The 23,325-nt window shown below is 44.0% G+C and overlaps 5 protein-coding genes across 9 annotated transcripts in view; 2 read left to right on the forward strand and 3 right to left on the reverse strand.

Moving 5' to 3' along the window:
* The window catches only part of LOC131877943 (excitatory amino acid transporter 1-like), an 11,189-nt gene extending 1,655 nt beyond the window's left edge, over positions 1-9,534 (forward strand). For both annotated transcript variants that reach the window (XM_059223791.1, XM_059223790.1), the window contains exons 2-9: positions 2,190-2,327; positions 4,379-4,521; positions 4,608-4,730; positions 5,383-5,463; positions 5,533-5,692; positions 5,768-6,179; positions 6,703-6,969; positions 8,269-9,534. In XM_059223791.1, the coding sequence (XP_059079774.1) occupies positions 2,207-2,327; positions 4,379-4,521; positions 4,608-4,730; positions 5,383-5,463; positions 5,533-5,692; positions 5,768-6,179; positions 6,703-6,969; positions 8,269-8,449 (1,488 nt within the window). In that variant the 5' untranslated portion in view covers positions 2,190-2,206 and the 3' untranslated portion in view covers positions 8,450-9,534. The remainder of the gene's footprint in view (positions 1-2,189; positions 2,328-4,378; positions 4,522-4,607; positions 4,731-5,382; positions 5,464-5,532; positions 5,693-5,767; positions 6,180-6,702; positions 6,970-8,268) is intronic.
* Positions 9,466-13,905, reverse strand: LOC131877944 (uncharacterized). The gene is made up of 9 exons (XM_059223793.1): positions 13,722-13,905; positions 13,578-13,652; positions 12,843-12,958; positions 12,161-12,314; positions 11,734-11,864; positions 11,530-11,648; positions 10,928-11,104; positions 10,662-10,854; positions 9,466-9,762 (listed from the first exon to the last, which is right to left on the reverse strand). Exons 1-9 carry the CDS (start codon positions 13,813-13,815, stop codon positions 9,550-9,552), a joined length of 1,272 nt encoding a protein of 423 aa, XP_059079776.1. The 5' UTR covers positions 13,816-13,905; the 3' UTR covers positions 9,466-9,549.
* Positions 13,906-13,932: 27 nt separating this feature from the next.
* Positions 13,933-17,385, reverse strand: LOC131877942 (chloride channel protein C-like). The gene is made up of 2 exons (XM_059223789.1): positions 15,454-17,385; positions 13,933-15,326 (listed from the first exon to the last, which is right to left on the reverse strand). The coding sequence occupies exons 1-2, from the start codon at positions 17,096-17,098 to the stop codon at positions 14,242-14,244; spliced, it is 2,730 nt and encodes a 909-aa protein (XP_059079772.1). The 5' UTR covers positions 17,099-17,385; the 3' UTR covers positions 13,933-14,241.
* Positions 17,386-17,488: 103 nt separating this feature from the next.
* Positions 17,489-21,947, forward strand: LOC131877947 (large ribosomal subunit protein mL51-like). Of its 4 annotated transcripts, none has more exons than XM_059223797.1 (2): positions 17,489-17,640; positions 20,694-21,276. In XM_059223797.1, exons 1-2 carry the CDS (start codon positions 17,552-17,554, stop codon positions 21,268-21,270), a joined length of 666 nt encoding a protein of 221 aa, XP_059079780.1. In that variant the 5' UTR covers positions 17,489-17,551; the 3' UTR covers positions 21,271-21,276. The 4 variants fall into 4 exon arrangements, with proteins under 4 accessions (XP_059079780.1, XP_059079779.1, XP_059079781.1 ...); XM_059223796.1 differs by lacking the exon at positions 17,489-17,640 and adding an exon at positions 20,155-20,606; XM_059223798.1 differs by lacking the exon at positions 17,489-17,640 and adding an exon at positions 20,165-20,606 and having other exon boundaries at positions 20,694-21,947.
* On the reverse strand, positions 21,895-23,255 carry LOC131877946 (iodotyrosine deiodinase-like). The gene is made up of 4 exons (XM_059223795.1): positions 22,888-23,255; positions 22,666-22,833; positions 22,252-22,498; positions 21,895-22,163 (listed from the first exon to the last, which is right to left on the reverse strand). The coding sequence occupies exons 1-4, from the start codon at positions 23,161-23,163 to the stop codon at positions 21,958-21,960; spliced, it is 897 nt and encodes a 298-aa protein (XP_059079778.1). The 5' UTR covers positions 23,164-23,255; the 3' UTR covers positions 21,895-21,957.
* Positions 23,256-23,325: the final 70 nt, after the last annotated feature.

Here is a 23,325-nt window from a genome sequence, read left to right on the forward strand (position 1 = left end):
TTGTGCATCAAGCCATAGCAGAAAAGTAATTGGTCTTTCATAAGGGAAAATAAGAGCAAATTTTGATTCAATTGAGCACTTATTCATTTGAGGTAATGGACTGTTTCGTCTCAATATGGATATTGTATGAATAAGTAAGCCATTCCAAGGCGAGACTGGTTGAGTGAAGAGGCAAACATCTTTCTAGTTTATCCCCGAATGGCCATATCCAATCTTGTTTTGGCGCAGCCATAATCGAATTCAGCTTTCGTCGGATCACGTGGCGTTGCCTTTATCTGATCGTTTCGAATTGACTTCAAAATCAATTGTGCTTAGCAACGTTGTTGCCTAGACCAGGCCTAGACCAGGAAAGTGGCACTCTTAACCTGGATAAAGGTCAATGAATGCTGACCGAAGCCACCACCGGTACATCATGTACCACTGGTCGTTTTAAGACCATCGTATCTTTTATTTGGGCGCCCTTGTGGTTCAAATGTGAACAACATATCTTTTATGAAGCTCGTTAAAACGTTGTCTGAGTGTCCGAAAGGTCTTTTGGAAAATGAATGGCTCTTTCGGAGAGTAAGGCCACCAATCGGTCCGAGGAGCTGAGATGCATAACAACGTGCACATTATTCACTTGACTTGTTATGAACTTTTGTACTTAGATAGGTTTCTGCTCGACACCTTCATGCGTTTGTGACCCTCATTAAGTGAGGAACTTGGGCTCCAGTGAGTGCTGGCCTCCAATCCTGGAATGTCATGAATTTCGTTGTTGGCCAGGATGGGGCTTTGCTTCGTTGACCCCATTCCAATACTAACGCTTACTCCATTCGCTAGTGAAATTCAAAGATGTGTGTTAGTCGAACGGAAATCACCCACGAGAGCTTGAACAACGCTTGGAATGTTCTTTCTCGTCTCGCATTGCTGTTCTGATTTTCTTAACGGGAGGTTGAGCTTACCCTTCTTTATTCACTTGAAAAAAAAACCGCGAGATATCTGATCTCCAACGGGCAGTCACCCACACATTCAGCGGTCCTCCCGAGATTTTACAGTCTAACACTCGTGCAGTACTCGACCTTTACAGTTCCTTTTTCCTGGTCCGTTTGTCTGTCCGTTTGTCTACTTCGGATTCTTAAGGCGGCAATCTGAACAGATTGCCTGAATTTTTTTCAGCCAAAGGTACAACAGAACTTCATTAGCGTATAATTACATACATTTGAGCCGTCGGGTTCTTCTCATTCAACCCCGAACACAACTGTCTGTCCCTTCTTTTTCTCCTTTTCTTATGGAAACCTGTTTTCGTTGGCTGATATCTAACTTTTTTCAATGCTGAAGAAACCACATTTTGAAACTTATTTTTTTTCCTTCATTGATGGCTTTAAGTCACTTTTTAGCTGGTAGGTAACATCAAATTTTATTTCAGGGGGCTAGATTTGGCTACTTGCCACTTCCAACTAAAATATGCCTAAAACAAAATTTCCCAAACAGAAATTGTGTATTCGCTTTCCTTTATTTTTTCAAGTTTTGTTTTTATGATTTGACTTGGCTTCCTCTTCGTTGTCACATCATTTCCTTGGGTGATCAAATCATATCTATGCTGCCTGATTAACTTCTAGAAATATGGACTGCAAACGAGCTTCCTGCCAAATTGGCCTGCTCTTGGTCATAACAAATCTGAGCCATTTTAAAATAAAAATGTAGATCTCCTCAGTTAAACGTAGGTCATTTCTATATCACTTACTTTTAAAATGTTTCGTTTCAAAGTTATGCTATCAAAAGCTTATGTAGCTGACCAAGAGCAGGCCAAAAAATTGAATTGTATGTAGTAGTTACTACATACATAACTTTTGACGTATCTCCTGAGTTCTCTAAGCATAGTTTTCGGTTTAAATTTGGCCAAGTTCGCCCAAGCAACCAGATCTTGTGGTCGTTTGAAGTGCTTATTTGGAATCAAGTGAGCAGTTTAGGAGCTAGGAAATTTTGGCTTCTGTTTGCAGTTCACATCTCTAGAAGTCCGTGCCTGCCCTTAATCAATGGCATGAACAAGCGATCGACTCGCTCAAGGTTTCTTGAACATATCATCCAGAGTTGATCTTTTCATTTTCACGAAAATGTAGTCCATTGAAAAAATAACTATAAATATTCTTCGTTCAAAGTGCGTGTATGTGTTATGTTTAACTAATGTCTCTTCGTTTCATTTGTTCCAGGTGGAATTACTTGAAAAATGGCCAAACTGACCAAAGCGAAGGTGAAAGGCTGTCTCAAGAGCAGTGCTTTGACCTTCGCCACTCTCGCCGGAGTTATTGGAGGCGTCATATTTGGACTTTGCCTCCGACAAAGAGAACGTAAGGCCAATTTCTAGGATATTGATTCTATACCCACCTCACTTGTCTACAATTAGATGGGAAAGAACTCACAATGATTACTTTCATAATCGGTTAAATGAGAAAAGGCATCTTTTTCCATTAACGTCTTGCCCAAGCTTTTTCTTGTAAAGTAAGCTTCTCATCTTAACAGAAAGTAACTTTCTTCATTCAAACCTTCCTTTACGAATTGATGTAAAAAACACATACATATATATATACAGGGTAAGATTCGCGTCTTTACGTCACATATTTCATACTAGTCTTTGTGGAGATGAAGACTTTGGGCATACGACATAGCTATAAAATGACTTTCTAAACAGATCATGAAATGATGCAGACAAAATTGGGGAGTAGGAAAAGTACGACTCTTGAAGCGGAATAAAAACCTTTGGTTCATTAAACCAGCTCAGTTAAGAAAAGTATGGACATGTAAATGCACTTGTTTATTGGGATTCACACAGAATTGTCGATAAATAATTTTTCTACGAAGTAAATAGCTTTTTGGATCAGGATCATTTGAGGAAAGCATTTGACGTGGGCAAGTACGTACTAGTACATTGGAACTATCGCCTAGATATGTTCCACCTGTTGATTTTATCTTCACTATCTCACGTGTTCTCGTCTGAGTCAGTGTGGAAAACTTGTTGCCATAACGTTGAATTGCGATTTTTTTCCCGAAAATAAAAATAAATCTCCCACAAGACCCATTACAATTGAAGTATCGTTCCCGTGGGAGTGTTTCTTTCCACTCATGAGTATCTTCCGTGCTAGGGTTAACTTTTTTTCACAATGGCTTCTCGGTAGTTCTAGGTAAATCCAGCTGGTGGATGGAATCCCAGAGGCTAGGTAGAGATTTCAAAAATGGTCTTTGTGAGGGTGACAACCAGAGTCCTGCTGGCATGCACTTGGCATTTGAAGCTCTTCTCTACCTGACAGTACACATATCGATCTGTCAATTTTTCGATTTCCGTCTTTTTTCCGTCTAGGTTCGAGTACATTTCTCTGTGCTGGCGTACGAATAACATGGTTGAACTTCCCAGAACTAATAATGTTCAGCAGATGCCTCTGGTTCTAATTAAGTCTCGGAGCACTATTTTTTTCAACCACCTTTTACGTTCTTTCTCTCTCAAGCTTAAGCAGGAGTTACGAAGTTCATAGGGCAGAGTCTTCTGGGTATCGTTAGACCACATGCTTTCCAAGTTCCATGTTTAAAAGAAAGGCAGTAGCTCTCTTCCTACTGATGAATCCCAGAGGGGTTTCCATAAAAAAGGAATTGAATTTCTAAGGATTTCTGGAATCTCTCCTCAAAACAACAATATCCAGCTCGTCGACACCTTTGGGTTCAACACCTCGGGTCAGGACTAAACGACTAAACAAAAATGGAACCTTATTTACTTGCTATACTTGTTGTATACTCGGATGTCCTGAGGATCTGGTTTTGGTGCCAAAAAGTTATCAAATGTCCAGGGATTACTGACTGATCAAAGAAGGGTACTTCGTTGGGTTTATAGTAGAGCTCGGAGATGAGCCAACGTCTCCACTGTTATGGCGTTTTCTATCGATTCGCTAATCCGGGGGCTGGGATTTTCCTTCCCTGGAAGCCTTGGGAAATCTGGTGGGATAAAAGCTTCGGGAAATATCTCATTTTACAAACTGATATTCCAACATTGAATGGAACCTTCGATGAGTGCGATCATTAAATGGGACTATTCAAATGCTTTGAGCAACCCAAATGGTGCTGTTTAATTTATCGTTCCTTAAATGAGTGCACTGTGCGCTCCATCCGAGCCGTTCAGATCTCATAATGGGGCTTTTCATTACTGACTGGCCATGATGCCTGAGAAGTGCGATCCACCCTGTTTGTTCAAGTTGGCGTGGCTCACGCGATCCCAATTATGTCAACGTGCCAACGGGAATGATGACTGAGGAAACAGAGCGAGTGTGGTGGAAAGACCCATTGAATATTAATTGGTCCCAATGAGTTGCCCAATGAAATATGTACACGTTCACCATCTCCATTATCATTGCAGAACCATGGACAGATCGAGAGGTTATGTACATCTCCTATGTGGGAGAACTGTTTCTGAGAATGCTCAAGGCTCTTATTCTTCCCCTAATTGTTCCAAGTTTGATTGCCGCTGTGGGCTCGCTCGACATGAGCCTCTCCGGAAGGGTCTGTACTATTATCAGTGCACAACTTTTATTTGTTAATATCGTTATTAAGGGTTTCTTTTCTCTTCCTTTTTCTAATACTCTTAGGTGGGCGGCCGAGCTGTGGCATACTACATGACCACAACTGTAATGGCCGTCATTCTCGGCATCATTCTCGTTACAATCATTCACCCCGGAAAACCAACACTGAATGACGATGAAATCGAGAAGGTAAGTACTATGAGCACTAAGCATGGATGTGGCGTTGACTCGATTTTCCCCCGGGGGAAAGGAGATTTCGGGTAGGTACGATAAGACACATAAGGCACATTGATTCAGGGTTGAATGCTAACCACGTACTAGGCTCGATTCAGCAACTAGTTCGACATTGAGTGGAAAACAAAGCCGTCCCTCAAAAGCGACCATAAGCAGATTCGGTTGGTGACTCAGCGATTCTGAGAACATACTTGATGCTGCTTCTCCTGATATTACTTTTCTCTCAGATTTGAACTTCATCTCTTTTTTGATGAAAGTGCCAGGCAGCTCCAGAGTGATAGTCACTTTTTCTTCGAGTTTTCTTTGAAATTTAAGGATCATAACGTTCTGAAAGCTTAGTTCGAGCCGAGTTAACGAGATTGACAAGCCTCACCATGTTTCAAACTTTTCTTTCTCATATCAAAGCCTCTCAAAAACGATTTTTCCTCTCTATTGGAGAGATGGATGGCGGATGAAGAGAGTCTTTCAAATAAGTTGGAAGATTCTTTTGAATTCAAAATTGAAGTTTCAGCCTCTAAGAGCTAGCTCGTTATGTACAAGCTTCAGTACGAGCGTGAACCCAGAACATGTATCATTCAAGTTAAGCCTATTTCTACTCTTTTACCAGAGCGGAGAATCGCGGAATGTGACCGCGGCAGACACCCTCATGGACCTGGGGCGTAATTTGTTGCCACCCAATTTGGTGAAGGTAAGACCCAGAGGCTTTGAACAAGGCGGCCGAGGGTAAATCTAAATGTCTAACAACTGCCTTTTCCAGGCCACGGTCGCTCAATATCGTACGGTTCTCGTCAACCCAGGAGAGGCGGCCTTTGTGGACGATGCCGGTCAAATGCGCGATCCCAAGAACTTGTACACTTGGGCCATCAAAGGCGAATATTCCGACTCCACCAACATCCTGGGCTTGGTCTTCTTTGCTGGTAAGGGCTTTGATTAATGTGTTCCGCCTGCACTGATGATCTCAACATGTAATATGTACACCAATTTGTTCTCAGTTATCTTGGGCATCACTCTGGCCATCATGGAGGAGCGTGGCAAGCCGTTGTTGGATTTCTTCACATGCTTGTCGGAGGCCATGATGACTATCACCACCTGGGTGATCTACATGGCCCCCGTGGGCGTGTTCTTCCTGATCGGAGGTCAGATCCTTGGCATGGAGGACATGAGCATGGTGGCCGGCCAACTGGGCATGTACTTCTTCACCGTGATGCTGGGCTTATTTTTCCACGGCTTTGTAGTGCTTCCCATCGTGTATGCGGTGTGCACGCGGCGTATGCCCTTCCGGTTCATCGCCAACATGATGAATGCTTTCACCACCGCTTTCGGCACGGCCTCGTCCTCGGCCACCCTCCCAGTCACCATCAATTTGTTGGAGGAGAAGAACGGTGTCGACCCCAGGATAGCCAGGTAAGACCAAGCAGTTCACCGTTAGATTCACGTCATTGGGATAATAATAATAGTGGAGGGAGTCTTCCACATTTTGAGACATTACAGTATTTGCAGGTATAAAATATTGTGCTACTTATCTTATTCAATATTGTCGCTTTGTCTAACGGCCCCTAAGTATGCCACCAAAGTTGGCCTTGCTGCTTTTGCATTTTCCATCTCATTTGTCACTTCATAAGAAACTTGCATCACTCTGAAGCATGCAGCATTCATGAAATTAACCAAGATTTTATAGCTTTTTTTCTCATTCGATCCGAACCCCAATTCAAGTCCTTGAAGTTCAAACAACAATCACACTTTGAACCCGGAGGTCAGTTTCATTTTGTCCTTTCAAAACCTCTTCACAATTTGGCCGAACGAATTCAAATCAAACGACTGAGTCAAACAAAGAAAAGATCGAAAATAAACTAAGCTATGCCTATGTAGATGTATGTTTTTGAGGAAACAATACATTTGAAAGGGAAACGCTTTCATTTTCCCACAGATTCGTGCTACCCATCGGTGCCACGATCAACATGGATGGAACCGCTTTGTATGAGGCTGTGGCCGCCATCTTCATCTCTCAGGTGCGGAGTATGGGTTTGAGCATTGGACAAATCATTGCCATCTCCATCACCGCCACTGCTGCCAGCATCGGAGCGGCCGGCATTCCGCAAGCTGGTCTCGTCACTATGGTCATGGTCTTGGACACCGTGGGACTGCCAGCCGAGGATGTGACCATCATTCTCGCCGTGGACTGGCTTTTGGACCGGTAAGAGCGATGAGCAATATTGAACACATCCTTATAACGTGTATGAGAAGCGTGGGAAAATGAAAAGAGAAGTGACAATGTGAAACATGGCCATGTGGGTGCTCCCCATTGACTTCTCGGCCTTAACTGGTGAGAGCTACGGGAGCTGTTTTGCTGAATAATTGAAAAATCACTCGAGTTTTCGCTGGGCTAGCAAGTTTTGTGTAGTTCAACCCGGCCAATTACTATTGAACTACATGCATGTATTGCTGAAGCTCAAGTTCGCACTTACGTACGTACATTCAGAGGAAATCGCAAACCGCCACAGTAAGAGCTGCTGTCAATGGCCTTATCAGGCTGGCTATTCGAATTGCAAAGTGAAATTCGAGCTGAAATCTTAAATCCCTGGACTTAGTTAGCGGAGAAAGAGGAGATCACAGTGAGCGCTTGAATTATTCATCTGGCTCAGCTTTTGTGTGCTCTATTTAAAGGAAATTCCGCCCCTGTCAGCAATCCTACACTCGATAGCAATAATGGTATTAGGATAATATTCCATCTAAGCCCCATTGTACCGCTGAACTAAAGAGGTGCAATTGTAGGAGCAACTCTCTTTGGAAGAAAATCATGTCAGGGTTTCTTAGTTATGACATTTTTGTTGTTCAATCAAAAACTGTCATTATTGTACTTACTGTGCTTTTGATTTGAAAAGTAATTTTCTATTGTGAATGCCAATTCAAAGATAACATTGCCCTTTTTGGCAGCAACTTTAATGTAGTAGTTTACGTATATAACTCATATCTCAAATCAAGGCCTTGATTTTCGTTGGCGGAACACAAATAAACGAATAATCAACCAGAGAAAGGCCAATCATGAGGTATATACTGAAGTTGAGGCAATAACATGGGGCCCCAATTGAAATCGAGCATAAATATAATACTGGGCCGAAAAGTTCGCAATTCGGACACTTTTTCAAGAGGTGAATTATCAGTGGGCCTTGAGGGTGCCCCAGTCACAGCTTGTAGGACAACGATGTCACGTTTATGGCATCAGTTTTGGGACCAGACCGGTCCATAAAGGACCAAGCAAATCAAAAGGACTTGCCACTAGATCTTGCTCTCGCTTCTGGACTTATCCATTATCCCTCAATGGTTCGTGAAGATTGGGCTTCAAAGCGAAGGTCACAAGGATCTGTCACTTTATCTTGAGGGATGATCAAGGGAGGCTCTGGTTCAGTATACCGGTTCAGACGGGTCATAGAGTGAGTTCCAAGGCCCAAAGACTCAGTCAGGACTCTAGAATGGATCATCTTCGTACTTTTAGATTCCGCACCGCCATCAACGTTTTGGGCGATTCCATTGGCGCCGGTCTGGTTTATGAGTTGAGCAAAGCCGAGTTGGAGCTCTTCAATCAAGGCAAGATTGAGGGTGGATTTGAGGCTGTGCCCATGAATGAAATTGACGAGGACAACGCGACCACCACCAAAGACCGAAACAACAAGTGAAACAACATGGGCGTGGGGAGCCAGTCAACACCAAACACGAACTAACCAACTATCAATTCACTCACCATCCATCCTTTAAATCCTTTGAGGGAACAGCGAAAATGAGGGGTCTTCTCAGCTTTCATGAAACTTGGACATCAATATCATCATCATCATCGTCATCATCATTATCCTCTTCTCCTTCTTCTTCTTCACCACGTTTGCGATCTCTTGGACTCATCATCTCGTCACGTGCTCTCTCTAGTTATTACTTATCATTAACTCATACGAAATGAAAACACTGCAAGTGGTGATGATGATGATGACGATGATGATGATGATGATGATGATGATGATGATGATGATGATGATGATGATGATGATAACGATGAGGACGAACTAATCGTTTTACACCTCACAGCAGTTTTTGCCCGACTTGTCCAACCCATTTTCCAGTTGTTATGTTACTGCTGCTAGCTAGTATGGTCGCTCCTTCGCCCCCTCCCCGCCCTCTTTATGGCTTTATGGAAGTGCCAAAGTGATTAGTTTTTTGATGTACTTTTCGAGAGTTTGTAAATGACACCCAAAGACAAAAATGTCTCCCAAGAGAAGCTTACTACTAGTAGCCTGTATCAGAAAAATACCTCAAAATACATGAATAGACGGAGTCTCACTTTTGCGAGTGAGCTCCCTCTCAGGCCTATTTATTGGATGTACTACGTATGGTATATGGTATATACTACGTAGCCTTCACTGCTATTCAGCAGTACAGTATACTACTCATTAATTTTGATTGTCTTTATGTTTCTTACGTTTTCATTTGATCAGTCTCCTGGCTCGATTCGATTGTTCCTGTGTCGTTAGTTCGTTCATTCGTTCCAAACGGAAATTGTGAAATTGGCCTGGGAAAGGATAACAACTCAACAATCCCGGTTATATATTGTTGTTTCGTTTGAAGCCCTTGCTTGTACAGAAGTTTTCATCATCCTCATACAATTCAACCAACCCAAGGGAGGAAGGAGGAAGACGACACAATATTTTCTTCTCTCAATATATCATCCTAGTTTATAGCCGACATGATTGACGAAATAAACATTTTTCTAAAAGCCAGTGTTCAGTCTTCATTCGTCGCCTGAGGGGAACTTGGCCACATTTTGGGTATATTCTGGGTCTTTGGCGGCCAACTCTTTGGGTCGTCCGCCTCGGTGTCTAAAGTGCCATTCAGAGACACCCCAACCAGGCACGCCATCCACCGTGTACCGACAAAAGCGCTCCAAAACTCGACCCTCCCATTCCCAACCCATGAACACTTCCACGGAATCCAACACTTTTACCTATGTAGGCAAAGAAGTAAGCGATCAATGATTCGGTTTTTAAAGCTCATTTCGGTTTGGTAATGACAATAAGCCAGGTAAATCTACATATCGTTGGGCAGCACATAGTTTTATAAATGAAATGTTTTGAAGCTTTTTTTGTGCTACTATTCTCCTATATTCTGTATAGTTCATTTTATTCATTAAAGTCTCTCTACTTGCTCGAATTAGATCTAGCCTTGCCTTGCAGGTACAATAAAAATGAAGAAAATTAATGGTAGATTATGTTTTACATTAGGCTCACTTTTCTTCATTCCAAATGTTTGTGCCAAAAACTGAACGAGCGTGGTCAGCATAAGTTTCTACTCATATGCTTTCACTGACCTCTTATTTTCAGCAAATCAATTGAATCCGTGCTTTTAAGTATCACGCTAACCAGTGATGTCCAAATTGTAAGGCTAATGTATAATATTTGACGAAGGTTTCGTCAAACTCGATTCTCAAAGATGATACCCCTAAAGCTTGTTTGCTCAAATTCGGTTACCAATAATCTTGATCTGGCCAAGATTTAGTCACATAGTTTTCTTTGGAGGCCAACATTCGAATCCCTTTTCAGGCTACTACGGATACTTGATGAGAACGTCCTGCGAATGACAGGGCATGTTTCCGGAAAAAAATCGGTCAGAGCTAATTCCATGCCACGTAAGGTAGTTAACAAGAAGGTCATGTTGTTTCTACTAGAGTAGATATGCCACTGGTCTGCTGCATTTTTTGAAACTCACAAACTATGGAGCTAATGCCAAAACATTTCAGGCAAGGCCTGCCAAGGCTATCAAGCAGCAGAGTTTCAGGGGCCTGTCTCATTTGTTCCGGTGCTTTGGTGAAAGGGAAATGCGATGAAGATAATTATTGTTCATTACTTGTATCTCATGCCAGATTCCTTGAGCCTTGAACCGGAATGCAAAGTCCTCAGGATGTTGTCCTCCTTCCCCATGAGCCCATAAAGGCAGGTCTACCTCTTCAACTGGAGCGCATTGGCCGTCCGATGTCATCACGTAACCCAGTTCCAGGTTGGAAAACGTTCCAGGTTGACACACAGTTCCCAAGAACCCTCTAGAGAAAAACTCAATCAACTTTCCAAGGGCGACCAACAACGTAGTTCTACGAGATCAAATTGCGTAGATACCTGAATCCATTCTCTGTGGTGAAGCTTTGGATTCCGTATCTGTGCATAAGCCTCCAATCCCTAATCGATCCGTGAGTATGGTCTCGCATCACATGTAAATTGAGAGGATATTCGATGGCGTCAATTTTCACGCTTCCATGGATCTCACCCAGTTGCTCGTAATGGTTCTGGTGGGCCCTAAAAGGGGAACAGAAATCCAACCAACAATGAATGGGCGTAAGACAGAACGAGCAAGACGCAGATGAGAAAACGGGCTTCATCTATGTAGAGTACGTTGAGTGCCATTCACATACGTCCCCAGGAAAGTCCATATGGCACGTATCAAGACTGAAGTACAAAGATTCGTGAGGACATCTGAGGCTGGCTGGCAACTCTGGGTCTTATAGCTACTGTTTTTTCTTCAAGTTCTCATAAATGATCAAGTAGGTAAGTTGATACTTTCTTGCAGATGTAGGAGGAAACCAACAAGTTGGTATGCATGTATGTGGATAGAGATGATTCAAGGCCAAACAAGAATGCCAACAAGGCTGAGTCTGTTCGGCTTGTGAGGGCTTCAATTCAAACTGTCTACAGTTTCGATTGAGTGACCCTGATTTTCGTACTTGCGGACGTTTTCGAAGTAGGCCTTTGACCACGGCTCCCTGGCCATGGCCTTGGCAATGGTCCATGGGTCCATATCGGAATCGAAATCAAAATATGGAAAATTGGAAGTATACTCGGCCTGAAAACAAAAATCACGAATCACAATCCACCAATACATTTCACCATCAAGATCCTTGATCCATCCATCTTTTTATGTATCTCACTTTTAACGTCACTTGATGGGTAGTTCCTTTCGATTGGTGAAGCATAGGCCCTTGGTAAGACAGCTTCCACTTCTTCATGGGATCCACTAAATCCATTTGAAGTCCCTCGACGTGCCAAGAGTTCTCACAATCTACCGAAATAAATCAGACCAAAATCAGTTTGGAAGGCCATCAAGGGTGCAAAACAAACACTCCAGAAGACTTGTGTCTTCTTTCCTCAGCTCGTCCCAATTTCAGATTAGGCTCTTCTGGTTCCACACGCACGCACGCACGCACGCACTCACTTGTTAACACACATGTTATCAAGACGTTGGTTCCAGATCAGAAATCGGACCCAGTCAAACAAAATACCCAATCATTCGAACAAAGGGGCTCGAATAAACGTTCCGTGGAGTGTATCAATCCTTGGTGGGGCCTCAATACTCACCGGTAAACATGGTGGTGTCTGGGTGCTTGGGATGAACTAGGACACCCACACTTGGAATTCGCAAGCAAAAAATGGTGTTGTTCATCCGAAGTTGTCGGCGAGCTTGTGCTGCTACCAAATACGACCCATCTTTGCCACTGGAACTGAACAAGATCTGCAAAGAGAAGGATATGTTGTGTTCTCTGCTTGAAAGCAGTGATGGGCACAAGTCCTTAGCCAATCAGTGGATTCGCAAGATCCAGTATGAGTTATGAATTCAAGAAGGATCCTTTGGAGCTAATGTTTCTTTCTATGAAGGATTTCAGTTGCTGAAAGTGCTCGATGAGCAATATCTATTCACAAGATGTTGTTATTCTCTGTAATGCCTTCAAGGTCAAGGAGAATAAGACTCGAGGAGCTTTTCTCTCGTCGATTGTTAAGCATCTCGATTACGGTGTAGGGTTAAGAGGAATTAAGCGTAACAACGAGATCAAATTACAGCGCCCACACTTGGTGCTTCAGTATATACAATAATGGGTAGATGCTTTAACGGCTATATCTGGATGCGAAGAGTACGTATACAGTCCATATGGAATGTAAGCCATGCTAGTTTTATTGGGTGGAACTTAGCTGGATCAAGCTGGCCGTGTTCTATGCTATGGTACAAGGATATGGATTGAGTAGAGGCGTAATTCAATTATACCGCATCAATGGCCAGAGGGTGGTTAGATAACGGCTGGGCCCTCTCCATGCTCAAGATATCCTTGCAAGAGCTCACACCATAACCAGCCTGTTCGTTTCCTCGGGCATCACTTCGTTCTGATGGGGCGGACGTGGAACCGGATAAAAAAAAACAGATAACAATGTGGAAGAACACATTAATGGATTGAAGGGAGTGTCGTCAAGACATGCTTCAATGCAACTGGTGGCAGTTGTCTCGGCAAAGCAAAATGAAGATTTGAAACATAGTATAAGGTTTTACATGAGCCAAGCGAGATTGATATTGGTTGAATAACCAACCGTTTACTTAGAGCCAGGAAACAATGAGAAAAATGATCTTTAATCGATTGTGAAGAAATCGATCAATGGCCACTCATCATCCCCCCAATTTCAGTTGGAGTCGTTACTAATAGGGTGAGCTTAACAACAGAAACAAATGGAGAAATTGTTAACGGAATATTTCCTTTTTTTACCCCAAATAAGTGCAATGGTTCCCTTCAAATTGTTTTTAAGCACACGGTATATCAAATTATATTAAAATGCCCTTACACTTCTTTTTAATTGTCAATGTTAAGGTCCGACGTGGACAGGTATGTTTTCTTAAATTTGAAACTCCGAGTGCTGACAATTTCAAGATTGAAATGAAATAAAAGTTTCACGGGCAAAAATGGTTCTGAATTGAGTCAAACTGAGAGTTTGTACTGAAGCATTCGCTTACCTTTTTGTTTGGCTTGATATTTTCGCCATTGAATGCTCAGATAGATGAAAATGGCCTTGAGATAGAACCATTTTCCTGGGAGCAAAATAAATTTGAAAGAGCTTATTGATTGCAAGCACCCACATCTTCAAACTAACAACATACCTGGTCTGTTGTAAATACCAAAGTAAGGTCTCGGTGCAGTCTTTTGACACCAGAAAAAGCCCAAAGTGAAAAACAAGACCAACCACACCAACATGATAGCTTGCAAAGGCTTTCGTAGCTCAAGTGAACAAGTGAACGAACACCTGGCGATGTTTCTAGTAATCTATGGCTTGGCAACTAACTCGTTCAAGATAAGTTGAAGACAATGATCTCGGCTCTTATCAATCATGTGGCCTCTTAGCGCTTGTGCTTTATTCGTGCTTTACTCAAGCATTACTTGAATGGACAAAAATTAGTACGCTGGCAGTATGTAGTATTATATGTTTATGTAGCATCATAATTTGTACGTGAATGTTTCACGCAACAACAGTCTCTGGTGTGTTTTTAATTCCTTTTTTCGGAACGAATTGTTTCATGCACATTGTTGGTAGAGCGTCTGGGATGCAGTTAATTACGCGTGCTTACTATCGACTTACGTACGAGTACGTAGTACCTATTTCTTGTATGTGTGTATGTACTACTATGCTTTCCTCTCTCCCACCATCTCCTCAGGAATAGGAACTAATCTGTCCTCAAGGGCGAATCCCATCAAATCTTTCCTTGTAATGATTCCCTCGACTGCGTTTTTCTCGTTTACCACCACGAGATGACGAAGGCCAAGGCTTCGGAAGATGATGTAAGTACGCTGAAGAGAGAAGTCTCGGGGAACACTCACACCCGATGTGTTCACATAATCTGACAAGTCCATGAAATGGCTCTGGTTGAGACCAAGGTCGCTCGGAGGTCCACTTGCGATTAGCCCCTCATTGGGATAAGTGGATGACGACGAAGGCGACGAAGGCGACGAAGGCGACGATGACAGAGATGAAGATGAGCCAGAGCCAGCGACAGACGAATTTCCATGCTCAGGGGGGGAAATGATCACGCTCTTAGCATCCAAGGTGTGGGACACAATGGCTCGAAGTTTGAATTCCATCACATCCGAGCGTCTAATCTTGCGAGTCATCCGGGCAGAAATATCCGGAAATGGAACCGAGGGCACATAGATATGTGGGCAGCTGGGGGTTTCGCTCGGGGGGTTTACCATTTGATCATGGTACTGCATTAATAGCACAATGAGCTCAGATCGAGTAATCAGACCTGAGTAGGTATTGGTTTCTTTTTGAATCACAGGGAAACCTCCGTGGTTGGTGTCCAGGAGAAGTTGAGCCAGTTTTCTTACATGCTCCACTTGGAAGATGGTCCTCACAGGATGTCGCATCACGTGACTGGATTGATAGAGTTCCAGATTTAAGCGAGTCCCATCTCGATTTAGGACAACGGGATCTTGTTCCAAATATGGAATACATTTCAACTCGAGGAGAGCGTGATAGAAGGGATGGGTGATGAAGTCGCCAATCCATTTGGCAAATAACACCGTGATCATGATTAGCAACAAGAATTGGATGTCATTGGTCATCTCAACCATGATCACGGTCAAGGACATAGTCAGGCGCGTCACTCCCCCGAAGAACGAGACTGCTCCCAAGAGAGCCATGGCTCCTGGATCGATCCATTCCCAGAACTCTTCTTGGGGTACACCAAAGATGTCGACCATTAATTTGCCTGGAAGAAGAAAAGGAGATTGGAAGGTAAACCTCACTACAAACTGTCGGGTCGTGCGATGTTCTGTAAAGCAAGGCAGTGGGAGGGATCAAGTAGTCAAATCAGAATGGTTGTACCCTCCACTTACCAATCATTCTCCCGTAAAGACCCCCAATTAGAAGCATGGGCACGACCAATCCACTCGAGATGGCGGTGCCTGCCGACCAGCAGGCCAAGAAGTAGTAGAAAATCAACATGATGAACAGAGGAAAGTAATCAAACTGGAGATGAGTGTTTCTCGAGAACAGATGATGGATGGTGTTTTCACCGGTAACGAACATCAACGTGGCGGCTTGATTGTACGACCCGTTCCAATACATGGACCCATTACCAATGTCGTACTCATGGATGGGACAATTGTAGAACTCGACGGACGTTTCTAAGGTCACATCCCCAGTGTCGTCAGTCAGATTGGAACACAGATTGGGATATTTATCTCCAGACGGGACCACACACGTGAACGGAATACACCTGTAAGCATTGGGCAGAAGCACGGTGATGGTGCACGTGATGAACAGAATCAGGATCGGCTCGGCCATTTTCACCAAATTCACTTTGGTCTCGGTGGACAACTTGGAATGGACGTATCTCCTAAATCGGACAATCTTCAAATTGAAGAAGGTGAATCCAGCCCCCAGCCCTCCGCCGATCACACCCAGAATCACGCAAGGAATAATGGCCAGAATGTTCATGTCAATGCCGCTCTCGATGTTAAACAAGATATACCGATCGGTCTTGAAATGACCAAATCCACCTTCGTAATGAAAGGCATGAAAGGCGGAATCCAAGAGATCCGTCGTGAAAGCGCTGACCATACAACAGAAAAAGGTTTGCCAGGACAGTCGCATATCCCAGTAGGACGACACCTCTTCCATGGCAAAGAGGAGACCGCCCACCGGTGCACCAAAGGCTGATGCGATCCCAGCCGCAGCTCCCGCACTGATGAAGTTCCGACGATCTTGCGAGTTCCGAAACCTCTCAAACACGGCCATATCGATGCCTAGAGTAACGGATTTGAACTGAGACACGCCCGCCCCAATGAGAGCACCCATATGAATCATTGGTCCCTCTGGACCCACGGGCATACCCGAAGCCACGGCAAACGCACAAGACAGAAATTTGACCACCAAGGTCTTCAAGTTGAAAATATGACGAATGAGTGTGCCATTGAGGAAACCGATTAATTCCGGCATCCCGGAGCTCTCAGCACTTGGGCGAATGTAAACCACCATAATGGTACTGAGCAAGAGAAATATCAAGCTGAACCCGAAGACCCAGACCCAAGTCAGAAAAACGTCATGTCGAATAAAGTCTTGAGCTAGACGCCATTTGGTGTTGCCGATGATATCGATAACCTGATGGAGCAGACTCCCCAGCGCTCCCACCAAAACGCCAATTAGCCCCATCACGAGCCAACGATCCCATTCCATACCCAAAGGCCGGCTTTTCAACCATTTTCGATAGACCACCGAATCAGGCGGCAAATAATCCAATGTTTGGTGGCTATTCAAGATCTTCAGCTCTTTGTCCGTGTAGCGATGATTAACATACGCGGATTCATACTCTCGGCCTCTTTGAAAGAAGGATTTATCCCAGCCATCCACTTCATCGAAATTGGACTCATCATCCTCGCCTTCATCCTCGAGATCATGCGGCAGATAGTTGAGGTTCTCGGAAGCAATTCGAGGCCCCGGTTGATGACCACGCATCCACTGGACAAAGCGATGGGCCATAATGCTTTCGACAACTAACTTCAATATTTGATCCCTATGAATCTCGAGGCACAACAATTCTCTCTTCCATAACCGCCGACAAACTTTAGAATGATTGATTGGGATGCTTTTGAGTGGGCAGATGGATGCAGACTTATTTCACTGAGTATTTCGTAGCTTGCTCTCGACTTTCCTAACGCAAGTGAATAAAACGCCCATGATCTTCCCAACACTAGCTCGAATCGGGAATTTTCATGATCACTACTATCTACTACTGTCTACCGTAGATAGTGCCCATGGAAGTGAGTTAGCAGTGCTCTTATGAAATCATGTGTACATAGTTCAGTTGTGCACTCCAGCGCAATTCTCAGGCTTGGCCCGGTGAGAGTGCCATCCTCGCTCTTGTACGTGTATGTCTGATTTTTGGATGGAGGTTGCTGGGTGGGCCCCCCGCACATCGATGTGGATTTGTGGATGAGGTTTCTCCACCGACCAACCAACCGACTGACGAGCCAACACCCGCTGGGACCCTTCAGCCCCCGAATCAGAGGGCACCAACACAGGTAGGAGGGAATACGTAGATAGACTTGTACTGTTCACTTGATTGGAGGAAGACGGACACTCTGATAGGGTAATGCAACATCATAAATTTGTTCAAAACATTGTTTTAGGAATGAGGGACTGGTATGAAATGGTATGAAAAAGCGCGATCTTGTGTGAATCAGTGGACTTGATCAAGCGGAAAAGAGCACAAGATGTATCATGTTTGACGTATTTCCTCTCAGCATGATTCGGTATATTGAAAGCGTTTACCATTGGCACGTTTATCCTGGTCTTGTCTGGTTCCTCACACCCATCCATGTCAGCGCTGTAAAGCTGGCACCCTAGCACCCTAGCACCCTAGCACCCCAAACCTAAAATATAAGATACGCGTAATTTAAAATTCGTCTTTAGAAATCCAAATACGATGTTGTGATGGCTATACCATAATCAAGCTTTGAGACAATTGGATTACTTAATCCTAAGCATTTGTCCACATAATGGCTGCGTAATTGTAAGATGCGTTTATTTGAATGTTCATGCTAATCTTACATCATTGTTTAATGTGGAAAAATTATTAGGAGCATAACAAAATAGCACTTTCAATCTGAACAAGCTTATGCGTCTAGTTTTTTTATCCACGTCTAACAATCAGACAAACCTCATCAATCAGATTGACAATAACAAGGCCTCTGAGGCTTTTCGGTTATGGAAGGATGCTTTTGATGCATTGTAATCTCTTCAAAATGTTGTGGTTTTCAAAAGTGTGTTGCCATGAACCTGACAATTCACTATATTGTTGGCCATAAAAGAAACATGTTTCTTTTTCGAATGCAGGGTTGTCCTTTGTGATATTTTGCTCTGTCAAATCGACCCAAAATGAGCAAGAGCTATTGGCCAGGATGTTTCAGACTTGCATAAATGTGGTTAGCTTTGAAATATCTTCAGTTGGACGATTTATTTGATTTCGATCAAAAATGACATGGATTGGAGTAAAAAGAAACGGGTTGCTCGTTTGTCCTCAGGCTAAGAAATCGTTAAGATTGTTTTGCAATATACTGCAGATCCAAAATCGACGTATTTTCTCACAGAGGAGCAGATTATAAAAAAAAGAATACATTAACGGGCGTTATTTTTAAGGATGAGATGGATGCTTTATTTCCAATTCTTGCAGACACATTTGATCCACTAACAGATTAATTCTATGATGGGAACTTTGTTTTGGTCTATCATACAAGCATATAAAACAACGCATTCCGGGGTAATTCATATCTAGATCTGTTTACTTTGATCCGATCAAGATCATGACTTTGTTGTAAGTGATGCCAATTTACTCTTAGTAAATTTTCAAAGAGCAAAAATAGGTAATAGTTATAATGAATTACACCTGCGTTACTCTCCGAAAGGTGAATGGTACGAAAGGTATCTGATTTTGTACGTTTTCAAAAGCATTCATGAGCTTTGTCCCAACCCAGAATTTAGGGTCAATTGTAGTGACCGTAGAGGCTTAATGTGCGTTTTGAGAGCACCTTCAAGCCCTCGACGAATCCAGGCTAGTCTAAAACAATGAAGTCAACATCTCTTCTTTCTCGGGCTCCTTCATTGTTCAATTTGCTGCTCTCAAATATTCGTAGGGCTTATGTAGGCGTTGATCCAGTAGCAGGATTTAAGTCAGACTTGGACAAGTTTTTGACTAAACTTCCGGATCAACTTATATTCAAGGGTTAGCCAGATCAGCCAACTCTAATTCGTTGGTGATGCTAAACAAAGCTCATACAATCACCCAAAAATGCTTGGTTTCTCACATAGTTACTTCATGAGGAGAAAATCCCATTTTCTGACAAAATCCATTGCCAATGTGAAACTCATTTTGACGAGTTCGGATCGACCTCAGCCTATTTCTCGAAATTTGAGTCAAAGACTCGAATGCCTTCGGACTCGATTCATAATTTGACAATGGACTTGTGATCATCATTTTGAATGGGAAATATTCAGTGAAAGGGCCCAGGTCCGGGGCGATTATGATGTGGAAGATGCCAGCCCTTGAAAGGTAATTGGATAAGTGTAATTTAGTTTTGCCCAACCAAAATAGGTTGGGGGGGAAGGGGGGGGTCTTGAGTCCAGCCAAGGATGCAAGTCCTCGTTCGGACTTGATGAGTCCGGTAAAAATTTGGGATTACCCAGACCTCGTGCGAGTCCGACTTGAAACGGGCTCGCCCCAACACTAGCATTATACTATGAACAGTCTTGGTCACCCTGGTCTATGGACTCTGAAGAAAGGCCCAACAAATAGATAAACGTTATTCTCCAGCGATTAGTTGGCGGTGCTCATTTTTGAATTTGTGATTGAATGTTAGAAAGGTTTAGATAGAGACTTTAAGAGCTATTAATATCGTGTTAGGTTAGGTTGGGTTAAGTTAAGTAAGGTTAGATTAGGTTTGATAAGTTTAGGTTAAGTTTAAAAAAGTAGCACCGCCAACTAATCGGTGGAGAATAACGTTTATCGCCAAGAAATAGCAGAGAAAGGTTTGGTGACTCCCGCTCCCTCGGTCCATTCACAATGAATCTATCTCGCTCGCCCATGAAATAAAAGCAAAAGAACTCTCAGAGGCTCAGACCATTTCATTGTCGATCGGTCCCGCTCGTGGGTTTGGGTTTACCACGCCCTTGAAGTAGCCGGACACAGAGATCCAACCATATCTAGTCCCTGGATGTCAGCTTGGAGGTCAGCTCGTCCCATCCGAGCCCATAAGGAGTCACAGGATTTTGTGGCCACGCCACCCGCTCGACCCGCTCGACCCGCTCGACTGACCTCATCGGCCACGGTGAGAGCCCGCTCACCCCTTTTGAGTGGTGACCGAAGCCTCTCACGCGAATCAGCCGCCGTTCAGACAGCCTTGGCCCCGGGGCACATCCAGATATCCGATCGGTGGACCGGTTCCAGTCTAGTTCAACTCTTAGCCGAGCCATTTGCTCAAGTCCACTTGGGGTGGGTGCGATGGGGTGGAGTGGTGCAGTTTGGGGGTGGATGGTGGGATGTACCGATGTGTAAAGCTGTATCTTTTTTCCCCGGTAGGACTTTTAAGACGTTCGATTTTCGGCCGAGTCCGGGGACCGTGGTGTTGCTCTTGACGGAAGCCGATTACGTGGGCAGTCCAGGACAGGCTTTCAAGCGCAAAGTAGCCAAGTTCTACGCGCAACGCGGCGCTTGTCAGGCCGTTGTCATTTGCCAGCGGTCCGAGCTGACATCTTTGGAGTTTCTCGCCGTCCAAGAGTTCGTAGTCATCCATTTGGGATTGGCCCTCATTCCCATCAGCGATCAAAAGGAGCTGCCCCAATTCTTACACCAATTGTCCGGGGTGCAGCGCAAAGCCAATCCATTTTTGTTGGGACGACAGCCGAGTCCGGCTTTTTCAGTCAAAGCCACACCGGGCCTGTCCGTCACCGTTCACAAGGAGCTCTTGACCACTCTAGCTACCATACCCGGATTAGGCCAGAAACGAGCTCGGGCCCTGTTGACCCATTTCCGCACTTTGCTCGCCATCTGTCAGGCTTCACCCCGTGATTTGGCCCAAGTGGTGGGTCAGTCCCAAGCTTCATCGGTGTACAACTTTGTCCACGCCAAACGCGCACCTAGCAAGTCAACCCGTTGAAAGATGATGGCTTTGAATCAACTCCAATCGGCGGTCATCCAGCGATCCCAGATTGGCTTGCGCGCCTTCTCCACCACCACCACGGTCGATCGATGGCATCGAAATAAAGTGGCCAATCGAATGTTACGGAACCACGGTTATGAGGACAACTTGCGCCGCACCGGCGCTCTGCCCCGACTTAGTAATGACGACGACAAGCTAAAAGCTCAGCCCGTGTACACCCCTTACGATCCTTTTGCACCCAAGCGAGCTCTCTGGGGACAGAATGATTACATCGACATCCTTGGCGATGACAGTATCCATCCTGTGGACACCCATTATCACATCCCGGAGTGGCTTCGGGGATATCGGTCTAACATCTACGTGAAATTCTTGATTCGAAAGGTGAATCACCTCGAAGAGTCAGGCATGAAATACGCCTTCCCTCACGACTGGAACGAATTAGTACGTGAACGCGATCGACTCCTCCACAAAGTCAATCGCCAATACAATCAGAAAGGCTACACCAATTACCGCGGCCTCAAATATGGAGAAAACAAGAACCACTACAAGACCAGATATCCTTTCTAACGTTTCCAAGGCACGTTACCTTGGTTTAAATTCAATAATCTTCATTTCAGTCTGTTAGCTTAACTATCGAATGTGTTTAAGTTCGTCAATACACCTTGACTCACATATGACTTAGACTTAGTAAGATACCATGATTTCATCCAAGGGTTTCCGACCAATTCCCGGAACCATGGCGTCATCCGAGGGATAGCCCACAGGTAAAAGGAGGAGCAGTTTCTCATTTTCAGGTCGATTTAAGAGCTGTCGCAGTGCTGGACCGCAATTCATGGGGGTTGAGGTCAAGGTCGCTAAACCAGCATGATGGACAGCCGCAAGAAACAGCCCTAGACGAATAAAAAGTACCATAATGAGCCTGCATATTGAAATCATTGTGGTTCAGAGAGGGTGGACGCTAAACGTGGGACTGCTCACCGCAAGAAATGCTGCACGAGATCTCGTTGTAGTAATGGTTCTTCTTACGGCCTCTGGGCATCAGTCCGTAAACTTGTTTGAACAACAAAACGATGTACGGGGCTTCGGTCAAATACGGTTTGGTCCATTCCGTTCGGACAAATTTCAGATCTGCAGTCCATTGACCCGCCATCCTTTTCGTATAGTTGATTTCCTCTTCGGCCTCAACAATAGCTCGTATATCTTCCTTTAACTTCGCATCCGAAACCTAATTACAAGTGATCTTAGAAACTAAAAGCACTACAATATCATCTTCCTTTTTTTTCATTGGTGCCATTACTCTTTTTTACATATCTTGTTTGTGAGTGGCTGTTAACAATGTACAATATACAGTACTAATATGCAAAGGAATGAAACGACTGAATGCAAACCTACCACCACGTATGTCCAAGGCTCGGTGTGAGCTCCGCTGGGAGAAGTTCCAGCGGTTCTAATGATGCTTTCCATGACCTCCATAGGCACAGGCCGATCGCTGTAGAAACGAATGGTTCGCCTTTGGTTCATCTCCTCAAAAAACGCTTGTGATCGCTCCAACATTTCTTTCTACAAGCATCAACACTGATTCTAAAACCACGTTCCATACATTAAGCGACCTACCTCCGAATATCGTGGAGCAGTATAAGGTACAAATGGGACATCCGGGGCAATTGGAGGCTTGTACTCATCGTCATCCCCGTCGTCTCCTTCATTGTCACTGTCATCCGCCGCTTCCTTCCTCTTTTCGTACACATCGGTCACTTTTTTCGCCTTGAGATCGGGGAAAGCTCGGGTTTTTTTCTTCTGGAAATGCGGTCTCAAAAGCTCAAAAGTCAAGGCCAAGATGACTAAATAGGGCCAATATAACACAAGAGCCGACACCACAATACCAGCCATCTTAATGCGAACAACTAACTACTCTTAGGTGACGTTTAATCCTTCAAACTCGATCCGTACTACTGTGGTCAGATACCTACGGTAGATACCGACATTGCGCTGATGCCAGGGCTGACCTGACTGCGAATGATTTGACCTTGAGTTTAATCGCAAGAGTATATG

Source organism: Tigriopus californicus, chromosome 3, assembly GCF_007210705.1.
Source record: "Tigriopus californicus strain San Diego chromosome 3, Tcal_SD_v2.1, whole genome shotgun sequence".
Taxonomy (NCBI): Eukaryota; Metazoa; Arthropoda; class Copepoda; order Harpacticoida; family Harpacticidae; genus Tigriopus; species Tigriopus californicus.